Raw genomic sequence first — 15,527 nt, 5'->3', positions numbered from 1 at the left:
TCAGTCACCTTGTGCTGCGCTTTATACTCTGACTAATCATCTGACATGCCACTTGCCACTGTGCAATTATAAGCTTAATCCTTATGCCTGATGCTCTGTTTAACTTCCTTAGTTGACCATAGATGGTGGCTCCACCCTTTAGAATTTTTCTTTATAGTAGGAATCTACTTAATCTGAAAGATCTCCTTAAATGAACATTAAGTGAGGCCACTTTTCTAATACTGAGTTCAGTTCTGGTCTCCCTGCTGTAGAAAGGATGGTGTGAAACTTGAAAGGGTGCAGAAAAGATTTACAAGGATGTTGCCATTGTTGGAGGGTTTGAGCTATAGGGAGAGGTTGAATAGGCTGGGGCTGTTTTCCCTGGAGCGTCGGAGGCTGAGGGGTGACCATATGGAGGTTTATTAAATCATGAGGGGTATGGATAGGGTGAATAGCCAAAGCTGTTTACTTAGTGTAGAGGAATCCAAACCTAGAGGGCATAGTTGTAGGTGAGAAGGGAAAGATTTAAGAGGGGCCTAAGGGCAACTTTTTCATGCAGAGGGTGGTGCGTGTATGAAATGAACTACCAGAGGAAGTGGTGGAGGCCGGTAAAATTGCAGCAATTGAAAGGCATCTGGATGGGTATATGAACAGGAAGGGTTTAGAGGGGTATGGGCTGGGTGCTGGCAGGTGGGACTAGATTGGGTTGGGATATCTGATCAGCATGGACAGGTTGGACTGAAAGGGTCTGTTTCCATGCTGTACATCTCTGTGACTCTACGTCAGTCACAGTGTCTCTATTGATTATCCCCTTCATCCCCTTTTGTGTCCACACAGTTGCCTGTTTTCAAGTTTAAGATACTAGTCTTTGACTCACTCTTCTCTCTTTCACACGGGATGTAAAATCCAATCACGCTGGCATTGTTGCTGCATAGTGGTGCCTTTACTCTGAGGTCATTAGTCATTCCTGTCACATGACACTATCAAGCCTACTATAGCCTCATCTCTGGCCAGTTGCAGAATATCCTGCTCTAAGATACTATTTTGAAATAATTTTGTGAACTCCTCTCTAGGGTGCCAATGCCAAACTGATTTTTTTCCAGTTCCTATGTAGAGTAAAGTCATCCATGTTCACTGCCAACCATTTTATCAAGAGTGTCCAATGTTTTCTCTTGTACACCTTGGCCCACGTTGTGGTTTCTGTTTGTGGGTCCAGAGACCACTCCCATTTGTGACTTCTTTCATTTACTGTTCCTCAAATCCACCCAAAATGATTCTACACCCTGGTCTCCTGAATCACGGTCATCTCAATTATTGCACCATTGATTCAGCATCTACAAGGTCAGGAGAAACAGGAGTATTTAGTCCACCCCATCAAAATAAAACCTTCCCTGTCCCATCTATTTCCCGAAACCCAGAGAAAGACCTCCATGGTCAGAGATCAGACACTGCAAGGAAAAGGATCGGTTCTGACTGAGGCTGAGTTTTCACGAGAGGAGGCCTGGTCCACCAGGTGGGGAAACCGCTGAGGCAATACAATGTGAACATAGACTGCAGACCTACAAGGTTCCCACACGGAGCTCCAGGTTCTCCTCCTCCTGCCCCCTCCCCCTCCCCCGCAACCCACTACCATCATCATTACTCGCAAGTAATGGAGGAGGCAATGGCCTAGTGGTATTATCACTGGATTGTTAATCCAGAGACCCAGGTAATGTTCTGGGGACCTGGGTTCAAATCCCACCATGGCAGGAGGTGGAATTTGAATTCGATAAAAATCTGGAATTAAAAGTTCAATGATGACCATGAATCAATTGTTGGACCATCTGGTTCACTAATCCCCTTTAGGGGAGAAAACTGGCCTACATGTGACTCCAGGCCTACATGTGACTCCAGACCCACAGCAATGTTGTTGACTCTCAACTGCCTTGTGGGTTATTAGGGATGGGCAATAAATACTGGCCTAGGCAGCTTTCATCCCGTGAATTGATAAAATAACACCTTTCCTGTTGTGATTGTAACAATGTCTGCCAGGTGGACCTCATAGAATGTGAGTTCCCTGATTGAGGCTGTTCATCTGGTCCACACCAGGGAACCCTGGCTGACAGATATAAACAGGAGAGTCAGAGGTTCTGCTCGTTCTGAGGGAGCTGGATCAGTATCAAGGACTCTCCACAGATAGATAAAGGCTAACTTGGTGATGGTATCTAAGGATAGGATCTTAGAGGGGCATCACAATTGATGATTGCACTGTGAGTGTTCATATACATGACACTTCATAAATCCCACTCAGCCTAGCACTTCAAATCTGACTAACACTTCATAAAAATTGAAAATAAAATCAGGAGAGCCAGAGGTTCTGCTTGCTCTGAGGGAGCTGGATCAGTGTCAAGGGCTGTCCATGTCCGGTGACGTGATGACAGGACACTGACCTCAGTGGAGTTTTTTCACTTCCCCCTTGTTAATACCTAGGTCAGAGCTACAGTGATGTCGTCACCCTGATACATTCGACCCAATGTGTGTGTGTGACAGTAACCAACTCAGTCACTGCTGTGCAGGGCATGTGGTCTGTCTGAGTTTCAAGGTGTAGAAACTGTGCTGACCCTGGCAGAGGGGCAAGGCTGAAGGGTGAAAGGGGACCTGAGAGTCACAGCTCAGTAGGAGTCCCCAGTTCCAGCAGAGTCACAGTTATACGGCACGGAAACAGGCCCTTAAACCCACTGGCCCGTTCCTAAATTGAACTAGTCCCATTTTCCTCTGTTTGGTCCATATCCCTCTAACCCTTTCCTATCTCTGTAATATCTCCTTTATTTCTGAATACAAGGTGTTCTGCTACTTAACACCCTGCAGGCATTTTCTAAGTAAGGTAACTCCAGTAGTCTCTGCACAAACAGAGAATGTGGGAAGCAGAGAGCGGTAGGAACTTTAAATAAACCTAATGAATCGTTAGAGTACTTCAACCTACTTATGCTTTAGGATATATCTGTTCAATGTGCTTGGTTTCTCTAATTTCAAACAATGACACACCTGACTACTCGATAAAGATTTTTGCAGAGAAATTTAACATCCTTTTTTTAAAGATTAGATTACTTACAGTGTGGAAACAGACCCTTCACCCAACAAGTCCACACCGACCCTCCGAAGAGCAACCCACCCAGACCATTCCCCAACATTTACCCCTTCACCTAAAGCTACGGGCAATTTAGCATGGCCAATTCACCTAACCTGTACATTTTTGGACTGTGGGAGGAAACTGGAACACACGGAGGAAACCCACACAGACACTGGAAGAATGTGCAAACTCCACACAGACAGTTGCCCTTTGCTGGAATTGAACCCGGGTCTCTGGCGCTGTGAGGCAGCAGTGCTAATCACTATGCCACCCCTGTAGCCTAGATAAACGTTAATAAGTATACAACAATATGCTGATTGCACCTCACATTAATAAATCAAAGAATGCAGGAATAGTCCTAGATACTTATGTAACTACTCAATGACATTTGAATTTATCTGCACGTTGAGCATAGAACATAGAATAACACAGCACGGAACAGGCCCTTTGGTCCATGATGTTTTGCTGAACATGACACCAAATTACATTAATCCCTTCTGCCAGCCCTTGGTTCATATCCCTCCATTCCTTGCATATTGATGTGTTTATCTAAAAATCCCTTAAAAGCTTCTAATGTATCTGCCTCCATCATCACTCCTGATAGCGCACTGCAGAGTCCTACCATTTTCAGTCCAAAGCTGTGCAGGTCAGGTGAATTGGCCATGCTAAATTGCCCATAGTGTTAGGTGCATTAGTCAGAGGGAAATGGGTCTGGGTGGGTTGCTGTTTAGAGGGTCCATGTGGACTTGTTGGGCTGATGGGTCTGTTTCCACACTGTAGGGAATCTAATCTCTAATCAAAAAACGCACCCCTCACATCTCCTTTGAACTTTCTGCCTATCACCTTAAATGTACACCCCCTTGTTTTAGCCATTTGGGCAAAAGATCCTGACCCTCGGCCCTATCTGTGCAGATAACATTTCAGTCTCTCAAATGAACTTCCTGAAGCCAAGGGGACTCACCTGAATCAAACAATTGCTGGAGAAGCTCAGCATGTCTGGAGGGGAAGGGGAAAGTGAGGACTGCAGATGCTGGAGATCAGAGTCGAAGAGTGTGGTGCTGGAAAAGCACAGCCGGTCAGGCAGCATCTGAGGAGCAGGGGAATGTTTTGTGCATAAGGTCTTCATCCGGAATGATGAGCTGGCCCAAGGGGCTGAGAGATAAATGGGAAGGGGCTGGGGCTGGGGGGAAGGTAGCTGGGAATGCGATAGGTAGATAAAGGTCAGAGAGGAGGGGAGAGTGGATATTTGGGAAGGAAGATGGACAGGTGGGCCAGCTCAAGAGGGCAGTGCCGAGTTGGAAGGTTGGATCTGGGATAAGGTGGGGGAAGGGGAAATGAGGAAACTGGGAGGTGGGATGTTGTTAGGGGATGTGAAACAGTGCATAAAGCACATGTGTTGTGGGTCACAACAGTTCCAGTGTTCATCATGGTGGCATTTACAGCTTGATTTGCTCTTGTTTGCAGGGGAAGGTGAAGAAGCTGGAGGATCAGGTGCAGGACCATCAGCAGTATAACATCGCCGTGCAAGAACTAACAAACTGGCTGACCTCGGCTAAGGAGGAGCTTCACCGCTGGTCAGATTTATCGGGAGACTCGACAGCCCTACAGAGAAAGCTGAAGAAAGTCACGGTGGGAATCATTACCCGGCCTTTGATCCGCAGAAACTAGACAATGGGAATCTGATAAGCAGCAGGATAGATCGATCAGTACAGTGTCAGCAGAGGTCTCCTCTTCCTTCTGAATCCATTGATCATGGGTTCAAGCCCCTCTTCAGAAACCTGGGCACCTTGGCTGGGCAGTGCAGCACTGAAAGAACAGCACAGTGGTGCCATCTTTCAGATGAAACATTAAACCAAGGATCCACAGGGAGATCGCCCCAGATTCCTAACATCATTTATTCCTCAATCCCTCAAACAAATGATCTGGTCACATTTGGGATTGGTCAGAGCATTGAGTGTAGGAGTTGGGATGTCATGTTGTGGCTGTACACGACATTGGTAAGGCCACTTTTGGAATATTGTGTGCAATTCTGGTCTCCTTTCTATCGGAAGGATGTTGTGAAACCTGAAAGAGTTCAGAAAGGATTGACAAGGATGTTGCCAGGTTTGGAGAATTTGAGCTATAGGGAGAGGCTGAACAGGCTGGGGCTGTTTTCCCTGGAGCATCGGAGGCTGAGGGGTGACCTCATAGAGGTTTATAAAATCATGAGGGGCATGGGTAGGATAAATAGACAAAGGCTTTTCCCTGGGGTGGGGGAGTCCAGAAGTAGAGGGCATAGGTTTAGGGTGAGAGGGGAAATATATAAAAGAGACCTAAGAGGCAACTTTTTCACAGAGAGGGTGGTACGTGTATGAAATCAGCTGTCAGAGGACGTGGTGGAGGCTGGTACAATTACAGCATTTAAAGGGCATCTGGATGGGTATATGAATAGGGAGGGTTTAGAGGGATATGGGTGAAGTACTGACAGTTGGGACTAGATGAGGTTAGGATATGTGGTTGGCATGGACAAGTTGGACTGAAGGGTCTGTTCCATGCTGTACATCTCTGTGACTCTAAGATTCTATGGTCGTTTTTTTTTGTTGAGCCTTGCTGTGCCCATATTGCCTGCTATTTTTCCAAGATTACAACAGTGACTACCCTTCAAAAATCGCTGCATTTGCAGTGGCCCTATTCTAAGAATCATAGAATCGCTATAGTGTGGAAGCAGGCCATTTGGCCCATCGAGTCCCACACCAACCATTCAAAGGCACTGAGCCCTACCCCTACCTATAACCCTGCAATTCCTCATGGCCAATCCACCTAACCCACACATCTTTGGACTGTGGGAGGAAACCGGAGCACCACGCAGACATGGGAGAGCACGCAAACTCCACTTGCAAACAGTCGCCCAAGTGTGGAATTAAACTCAGTCCCTCGCGTTATGAGGCAGCAGTGCTAACCACTGAGCCACCGTGCCACATTAAGAGGCGCTCGCGGTGCAGTTAGTGTAATAGCTGTTGCATGGGATTCCCAGGGCTTGTGAAACGCGGCGGTGAAGTAGATGGGAGAGTTTCTCAATCCAAATGGTGACGGTCTCTTCACAGCACGGCCCAGCGCCCATCCCTGTGGAATGCTGTGCCACTCCATTTACTAATTTGTCTGGCGATGCTTTGCCTTGACTTTCTGTTCTGCCATTTTGTTGTCAGATTTTGATTCATTCTGCTTCTTGTCCTATAAACCCACATATGCTGCGATCTTAGTCACGAGTCTACAGTTGAGGACTTTGTGGAAAGTTGTTAGAAAGTCCAACTATATTACACCGAGCACATGACCCTCATCTCCTCTTTCCCTTGTGTTGTTCCAAAGATTCATATCTCCCCTGAGCACATTCATTCTGCTTCTGATTCTGACATTACTCCCCATTGTCACTTTGAGTTAGGATTATAATTACCATTTTTATCACAAGTGTCAAGCCAGTTTATATCTCCTTGTTCTAGTTCCCTTTTAAAACATTGGAATAACACTACCTGCTGCCCCAGTTTTCAGGAATAATTTCTATTTCTAGTGGCATCTTGCAAAGGTGTAACTGTCTTTTTGCTAAATTGCCTTATGCTGTGCAGATCTGTTTGATGCAGGCCAAGGGTTTTACTCTCTCTAGTTTATTTAATTAGCTCCATCCTTAAGAACTTTATTGATTGACTTTCCTAATGTTGTTCCTCGATGTTGGAGCTTTGTAATGGTTCAATAATAGTGGAGACTAGAGAAATTGGGATTGTCCTCCTCAGAGCTGCGGAAGGTGATGGCCTAATGGTATAATCGCTGGGCTGGTAATCGAGTGAGCCACGTAATGTTCTGGGGACTCGTGTTCAAATCCTTCCATGGCAGATGGGGACATTTGAATTCAATAAAAATCTGGAATTAAGAGTCTCATGATGACTATAAATCCATTGATGCCCTTTAGGGAAGGAAACTGCCATCCTCGCCTGGTCTGGCCTACATGCGACTCCAGACCCACTGTTAAATGGCTGGCTCTCAGCTGCCCTCTGGGCAACCAGTGATGGGTGTAGTATTCAGTGCAGTATTATCATTGTCCCTTAGGGGTTTTATACCTTGCATCATTTTTGGCAGAGAATCCCGAAGTCCACACCGACTCTCCGAAGAGTGACCCATCCAGACCCACTCCCCTACCCTATTACTCTACAACTTACCCCTGACCAACCTGCACATTCCGGAATACTATGGGCAATTTAGCACGGCCAAATCACTTGACCTGTACATCTTTGGACTGTGGGAGGAACTGGAGCACCCGGAGGAAACCCACACAGACACAGGGAGAATGTGCAAACTCCGCACAGTCAGCCACCTGAGGCTGGATCGAACCTGGGTCCTAGCCGCTGTGAGGCAGCAGTGCTAACCACTGAGCCACCTTGTTTTCTTTAATTCATTCATGACATGGGGCAACACTGACTAGTCAGCATTTATTGCCCATCCCTAATTGCCCAGTGGGCCATTGAGAGCCAGCCACATTGCAGTGGGTCTGGAGTCACGTGTAGGCCTGACCAGGTAAGGATGGCAGCTACCTTCCCTAAATGGAGTTTAGTGAACCAAGTGGGTTTTTTCAACAGTTAACAATGGGCTTACAGTCATCATGAGACTCTTAATTCCAGATTTTTATTGAATTCAAATTCCCCATCTGACATGGAAGGATTCGAACCTGAATCTCCAAAGCTATGAGCTGGATTAACAATCCAGCAATGATACCATCAGGCCATCGCCTCCACAATATTTTCCCCAGCTCTAAAGAGGACAATCCCAGTTTCTCTAGCCTCCACATATAACTGAAATCCTTCGCTCCTTATACCTCCACTCCACTCTCTCCAAACCCCCGATATCCTTTAAAAAGTGCAGTGCCCAGAACAGGCCCAGGACTTGCATTTATGTAGCACCTTTCTTAACCACTGGACATCTCAAAACACTTTGCAACCAATGGAGTATACTTTGTCAATATTGTAAAGTAGGAAATGTGGCAGTCAATTTGTGCACAGCTCTCACAGTCAGCAATGCAAGAGTGATTGAGCCGGTAATCTGCTGTTTGAGAACTTAATATTGACAAGGACAACTGTGCTCCACACCCCCAAAATAGGGCCTCAGGATCCTTTACGTCTACCCATGCTGGCAGACTGGTTCAAATCCTCATTGAGGTCCAGCACCTGTGACAGGGCAGCACCACCTCAGCACTGCACTGCAGTGTCAGCGTTATTGCTAATGCGCCGTCCCCAGCGTGGGGCACTTGGTCCTGAAACTGCGTGACTCCAGGGCGAGAGTGTTACAACAGCCACCATATCACTGCACTTTGCAAATGTTTACTTTCGAGGTGTTGAAATTATCCTTAATTATCTCCCGAAAGCTTGCCCTGCAGGGTTAGCAAGATCGCTGTGTGGTGAACGTCCTGAGGGTCAACTGTACAGTTTATCCTGCTCACGATCTGAAATTTTACTTTACCTTTGGCTGTACGTTGTGTATTTTTAACAGACTCCCTCACGTGCCTCTGTGTCAGTTTTGTCTGTTGCTCTGGGAGAGGGGGAGGCAGGAGGGGGTTTTTACATCGTTCCGGGCGTTACGTAAATGCAGTCAGTTGTTGCGAAGAAATGTCAAGTGTGATTGGGTCTGTGGAAAGCCTCTTCCCTTGCCCTGCCCGTGGGCAGTGTGAGGGTTAACATCCTCTGCAGGATGTTACGCAGCACTTACTCAACTGTGAACTTTCAGGAGGGCTTACACAAACAGTTATGACAGGACTGGTGACGGTGAATGCTTTCCATTTCTCAGGAGCTGATCGTTTCCAGACGGAATGGCAGGGAGCGCCTGAACAGAGTGGAGGCTCTGGCCGCAGAGGTGGGCGAGCAGACGGCAGCGAGCGGGCGGGAGGCACTGGCCAGGGAGCTGGATGCCCTGCGGGCGGACTGGCAGCAGTGGGAGGAGAGCACCCTGCAGGCGCAGAGTGGCCTGGAGACCATGCTCAGTCAGACCACCAGCTCCGAGCAGGAGTTCCAGGCACAGGTCGCTCAGCTAGACAAGGACCTTGCGGAGTTCAAGGCCAGTCTCACAGCCTGCTCACACAGCCTGTCCCAGCTGCAGGACAAAACAACAGACGAAGAGCTTGTAGAATGCTGGCAGAAAGCAAAGGTTTGTATGGGGCCCTGTGGGCTCTCTGCAGGGGACCAGGGAATCTCTGAGCAAAGCGGTTTAACATCAGCTTGCTCCGGGCTGTGATATTGTTAACGGAGCATTGACACAACTCTTTCCTAACTCGTAATTGTACACCGTTCACAGCACAACCTCACAGCTTAAAACAGTTTAGACTCAGTGACAGTAATTCCAACCTTGAAAGCTGAAACTTTGGCTGTTTTCTGGAAAGCAGTTTTGACGGTGAGTCATTAAATCAATGACTAAGCCAGTGACTCACAACTGAAGGAAAATGTTCCGTTAGACTGTAAGACTCAATATCCCGCAGTTCATTTTGTAGCAGAATATATTGCTTTCAGGTGTAAATGGTTTGACAATTTTAAGTGTTACTTCTAGCACCGCCAACCAGGTCAAAGATAGTACGTGTCCCTTGCGACACACATTATTCCTGCTGCTCACACTGCACACTATCCACCACTATCCTGCCATAAATGCCGCCTACCCTACGCACTCTAACCTTCTCACAAACACTGCCCGTCTCCCACACACTGAGCCCCTCACATTTACAGTCTGCCTCAGAAGTACCCAGTTTTGGTCTCCTTACTTGAGAAAGGACATACTGGCACTGGACGGGGTACAGAGGAGGTACACTGGGTTGATTCCGGAGTCGAGGGGGATAGCTTATGTGGAGAGATTGAGCAGACTGGGACCACACGCATTGGAATTTAGAAGTACTGGGGGGAATCTTATAGAAGCATTTAAAATTATGAAGGGAATAGATCAGACAGAAGCTGGGTGGTTGCTTCTGCTGGTGGGCGCCACTAGAAACAGGGGGCATAGCATCAAAATAAGAGGGAGCAGATTTCGGACTGAGTTGAGGAGGAACTTCTTCACCCAGAGGGTTGTGAATCTGTGGAATTCCCTGCCCAGTGAAGCAGTTGAGGCTGCTGCATTTTTAAGGCAAAGATAAATAGATTTTTGAACAGTGAAGGAGTTAAGGATTATGGTGAGCGAGCGGGTAAGTGGAGGTGAAGCCACTACAAGATCAGCCATAATCTAATTGAATAGTGGAGTGGGCTGACCTACTCCTACTTCTATTTCTTATGTTCTTAAACTGACACCCCTCACACACACACTGTCCCTCTCTCATACACTGTTCCTCTCTCACACCATATCCCCCTCACACACACTGTCCCTCTCTCATACACTGTTCCTCTCTCACACCATATCCCCCTCACACACACTGTCCCTCTCTCATACACTGTTCCTCTCTCACACCATATCCCCCTCACACACACTGTCCCTCTCTCATACACTGTTCCTCTCTCACACCATATCCCCCTCACACACACACTGTCCCTCTCTCATACACTGTTCCTCTCTCACACCATATCCCCCTCACACACACACTGTCCCTCTCTCATACACTGTTCCTCTCTCACACCATATCCCCCTCACACACACTGTCCCTCTCTCATACACTGTTCCTCTCTCACACCATATCCCCCTCACACACACACTGTCCCTCTCTCATACACTGTTCCTCTCTCACGCTATAGCCCCCTCACACACACACTATCCCTCTCTCATACACTGTTCCTCTCTCACACCATATCCCCCTCACACACACACTGTCCCTCTCTCATACACTGTTCCTCTCTCACGCCATATCCCCCTCACACACACACTGTCTCTCTCTCTCTTTCTCTCTCTCTCTCACACACTGTCTCTCTGACACATACCGCGTCCTAATGCACATTGCCTCTCCTGGAGAACAATCCCTCTTGGTCCCTTGACCCCATTTTCCTGGCTGTGGGGTCGTAGAGGTTGGGAGTCATGTTGGGCTGTTGGGGGGGTCAATCCTTTTTTTGGTGCAATCCTGGTCATGGCCACTGCTCCCCTGTGGTGCCGCTGAGCTACTAGCATTTTGATTGGCTCGCAGCTCCTGGAGGCAGCCTCTAGTGGTGTCAGCTCCCCCAGTAGCCAATGAGAGGAGATCTCCCTGTCTACGTTTTGGCCACTCTCACTCTTCCATGCAGTTGCTGGCCAGGTGCTGATGTACAATTTTCCATCGTTTTGTCTCCTGAAGGATGAATGTTATTGTAATCTGTGCTGTCCGCTCAGTGACTCAGTGTACAATTTCTGGTGCAGGAGACAGAGGAAGCTCTGAAAGAGGCAGAAAGCATGAGTGAGTCCCTGAAAGGTCAACTCAACGACCTCTGCAGATTTTCCAAGGATTTGAGTTCACATTCAGATAAAGTTTCGTCTCTGATCAAAGAATACAACAGGTAAGTCTCCATTTATATTGAAATCAGTTTGCGTCCTGTTGAAGATTTCTGCTAATTTATGCTTTTGTGGAATATGGATGTCACTGACCAGATCAGGCTCCTGCCCAAAACGCCGATTTTCCTGCTCCTTGGATGCTGCCTGACCTGCTGTGCTTTTCCAGCACCGCTCTAATCCAGACTCTGATCTCTAGCACCTGCAGTCCTCATTTTCGCCCATCCCTCAATTGCCCATTAAGGAGGTGCCTCTCCGGGCCATTTCAGAGGGCGGTTAATCATATTGCTGTGAGTCTGGGGTCTTAGGTAGGTCTGGTCAGATGAAGATTGCAGATTTCCTTCCCTAAGAGAGATTTATGAATCAGATGAACTTCAGTGACAAGCGATGAAAGTTTCACGGTTTAATGTTATTAGTCAAATTTAAATTGCCCCAGTTGCTGTGGTGGTGGGATTTGAGCCCATGTGCCAAGAGTTTTAACCTGGCCTTTTGCTGACTGGTCCAGTGACAGGATCACTACAACATCATCTCTCCCTGGTGAGTATTACCCTCACCTCTGGAGCCAGGGGGTGTGTTCAGATTATACTCCAGACATTGCCTGGGTACAGTTCTGAGGGTTTGTTGCATTGTGAGTTCTTTTCGAAGGAAGTCTTAAACTCCACCAGATGAACCACAATTCTTTACGCAGCACAGCACGGAGGTGACTAGGGGTATATCCTTTCTATCCAGGTTTGATTCCTCACTCGCAGGTCGGTGGCTGTGACTCGTTTAAGTTGGTGACGGGTTTTCAGTCCCGACAGCCTGCCTCAATCTGAGGAGACTGGTTGAAGCTGGAGTTCAGCACTGGATGAAAGGCCACTGTTAGGAGCACCACCAAGGCCAGAGGGGGGGGGGTCACTTTCACCTTCATTCCGCACTGACCCTCCATCACACCAAGTCCCAGACCCATCCTGTCCCCATAACCTGGCATCCCCCATGGGCTGACCTACCAACTTTGGCTGCAGGAGGAAACCAGAGCATCCAGAATCGAACCCGGGTCTTTGAGGCTGTGAGGCAGCAGTGTGCCATCAAGCCACCCATGTCTAGCTAGTTGAAAGAATGGCCCACTTTCTGTTCTTTACTCAGGGAGCCGTCTGAATGCAAAACACACAATGGCAAGGAGTGTATGGATCGTTGCAAAGCCAGCTGATGTTACCATTGGGAGGTCTGAAACCTGGCTCGATAGATCATAACTTTCATATTTTAATGTGGTGCCATTGCATAAACACAAAAAGCTGCAGATTTTATTTAACCATAAAAACATAAGTTTATTAAATAAAAGGAAAAACATAAAATAAAACAAGCCAAGCTATCTAAATATAGAAGATAGCTGAAAAGCTCTTAAAACACGCAGCAAAACAACAGGTCATCTATTACCCAACACCGTCACTTTACAATTTGACAGAGAAAGAAGTTTCTCTATCTCAAATCTATAATTTGACCCAGCTCATTGTTCTCCGTTCCTTCCAGTGAACTGTGCAGTTTAAGTGAGCACAAAACTGAGAGCTTAGACTTGCTCAGCTTTTAATCGCTTCTTAACCAAGTGTTCCTAGTCTGTAAATTTCATAAATTAGCACTTAATTAAGGTAGCATGTTCCCTGAACTGTTCTATATTCCTTTCTAGGACAGAAACTTCATTGTGATTCTGGATCCAGTCACATTTCTTCCAAAACTGCTCAAAAACTTTTAATCTCTTAGGTTTCCTAAGCTAAATAAATGCCTGAATATCATAAACAGATAAAAAAGCAAATAGACCTCAATGTTTACATTCCTACCAGCACAGTGTTAACAATTAATCATTAACACTCCAGTGATCTCTACTGTCTGATACATACTGGATCAGGTCAATGTTCCTGAAGGACAGTTTCTCTTTAAACCTTTCACAAAAAATACTGTTACCCATATGCCACTATTTTGAAATCCTAACTCTAAAAACTTACACAAAAACATACTTATATATATAAATCAGATAACTTTCACCACAGTATACATTTAAGGGTCACTTTTGGAATACTGTATTCAATTCTGTTCTCCCTGCTATAGGAAAATGTTGTTATACTTGAAAAAGTCCAGAAAAGATTTACAAGCATCGGAGAGTTTGAGATATGGGAGAGGCTGAATAGGCTGGGGCTGTTTTCCCTGGCATGTTAGAAGCTCAGGGATAACCTTATTGAGGTTTATAAAATCATGAGGGGCATGGATAGGATAAATAAAGTCTTTTCCCTGTGGTGGGGGAGTCCAGAACTAGAGGGCATAGTTTTAGGATGAGAGGGGAAAGACATAAAAGAGATCGAAGGGCAACTTTTTCACACAGAGGGTGGTGTGTGTATGGAATGAGCTGCCACAGGATGTAGTGGAGTCAGGTATAATTGCAACATTTAAAAGGCATCTGGATGGGTATATGAATAGGGAGGGTTTAGAGGGATATGGGCCAGGTGCTGGCAGGTGGGACTGGATTGGGTTGGGATATCTGGTAGGTATGGACGGGTGGGACCGAAGAGTCTGTTTCCACGCTGTACATCTCTGTGACTCTCTGATAAATTATAGGAAGGGTAAATAAACAGAAGGATGTGGTGATTGAGCTAGATAAACCAAGTGTGAGGGGATTCGGGAAGCATAAATACTCAGGTAGGCTGAATACCCTGTGTCTAATCTGTAAAACTCTTTGTAAGTTGTTGTAGTGGAACCTGTTGGGTTTCTGTTCAGTTGATTCTGATGGAAGCTGTTATGAAGCCACTGTAGTGGTTGGTTTTGATGAAAAGTGCCAAAGTTGTTGTGTAGTGGACTAACATATTAATTTATTGACTTATATATTGTCACGTGTACCTAAGTACAGTGAAATGCATTGTTCACGAGCAGTACAGGCAGATCATAGCAAGCAAGGTTGTACAGATCAGAAATTTTAGACACAGGCAATGCAGGTAACATTGCACAGGGTATACACAAGAGCGAGAGCTAGAACAGAATTATTTGATGCTAGAGAGTCCATTCAGCAGTCTAATAACAGCTGAGAAGAAACTGTCCCTGAACCGACTGATGCACTGGGCCTAGAATGGTGCGGTCTCCTAATGTGTCCAACAGTGGCTGGGTGTTGAAGGAGCCTTGATGTTTCCACTTACACTGTTGATCTAAGCAATCCAGACTGCTGCTTGGTCAGAAATATCAGAAACTCGGGTTGTGACTTTGTGCTCGAAACGGAATATTTTGGAAATTCACAAAAAAAGCTCAGTCTCACCTGTAAATGGAGAAGACAGGCTACAACATTTCTCATGCCCAAGCCTTGGTATAACTTGGCATCTCCTTGTTTCTGCTCACTACAGCCTTTGTTTACAGACTGCAAAGTATTGTCAGAATAAGGAGAAGGCGCTGGAGCAGCGATTCCGTACCACCTTCAGGGAGTTCCAGCAGTGGATGATCAACACCAAGATTGCCACCTGCTTCGATACACCTCAAAACATCGACGAGGCAACTGCAATCATTCAGAAACTGCAGGTAAGGAGCTCACAGAACACAGGGATGAAAGTAGCCATTGTGATAAAACACAAGGAAGAAGGAAAACATGCAAAAATGCCAACTGAATGAAAGGGAATGGAAGCTTTCAGAAAATCCCTTTGCACTTGTTGGTTTCTTGACTTTTCACCAATTTTGGGTGAAAATTACCTTCCAATGCTTTCTATCTGAATTGAAGGTAGTGTTTGTATTTGAACTGAATACATGGCCAGGGTCAGGTTTGCATTTGAATTCAGTACACAGAGGAACCTCAATTATCCAACATTCGATTATCCGAATATCAGATTATCCGGCAAGGTCGCAAGGTCCCGATGCTCGGCTAAACTGTGTTATCCAGCATTCAGTTATCCGGAATTCAATTAACCAAATGCAACACTGCCTGCCCAAGTCCTTTGGATAATCGAGGTTCCTCTGTATGCACTCAGAGAGTCATAAAGATGTACAGCAC

At 46.3% G+C, this 15,527-nt stretch overlaps 1 protein-coding gene across 2 annotated transcripts in view; it reads left to right on the top strand.

Moving 5' to 3' along the window:
- The window catches only part of LOC132819864 (nesprin-1-like), a 339,003-nt gene that overhangs the window by 15,950 nt on the left and 307,526 nt on the right, over positions 1-15,527 (top strand). For both annotated transcript variants that reach the window (XM_060831771.1, XM_060831770.1), the window contains exons 6-9: positions 4,553-4,717; positions 8,894-9,250; positions 11,402-11,538; positions 14,890-15,061. In XM_060831771.1, the coding sequence (XP_060687754.1) occupies positions 4,553-4,717; positions 8,894-9,250; positions 11,402-11,538; positions 14,890-15,061 (831 nt within the window). The remainder of the gene's footprint in view (positions 1-4,552; positions 4,718-8,893; positions 9,251-11,401; positions 11,539-14,889; positions 15,062-15,527) is intronic.

The sequence above is a fragment of the Hemiscyllium ocellatum genome, chromosome 10, assembly GCF_020745735.1.
Source record: "Hemiscyllium ocellatum isolate sHemOce1 chromosome 10, sHemOce1.pat.X.cur, whole genome shotgun sequence".
In the NCBI taxonomy this organism is placed as follows: domain Eukaryota; kingdom Metazoa; phylum Chordata; class Chondrichthyes; order Orectolobiformes; family Hemiscylliidae; genus Hemiscyllium; species Hemiscyllium ocellatum.
This window is presented reverse-complemented; position numbering and strand designations above follow the sequence as displayed.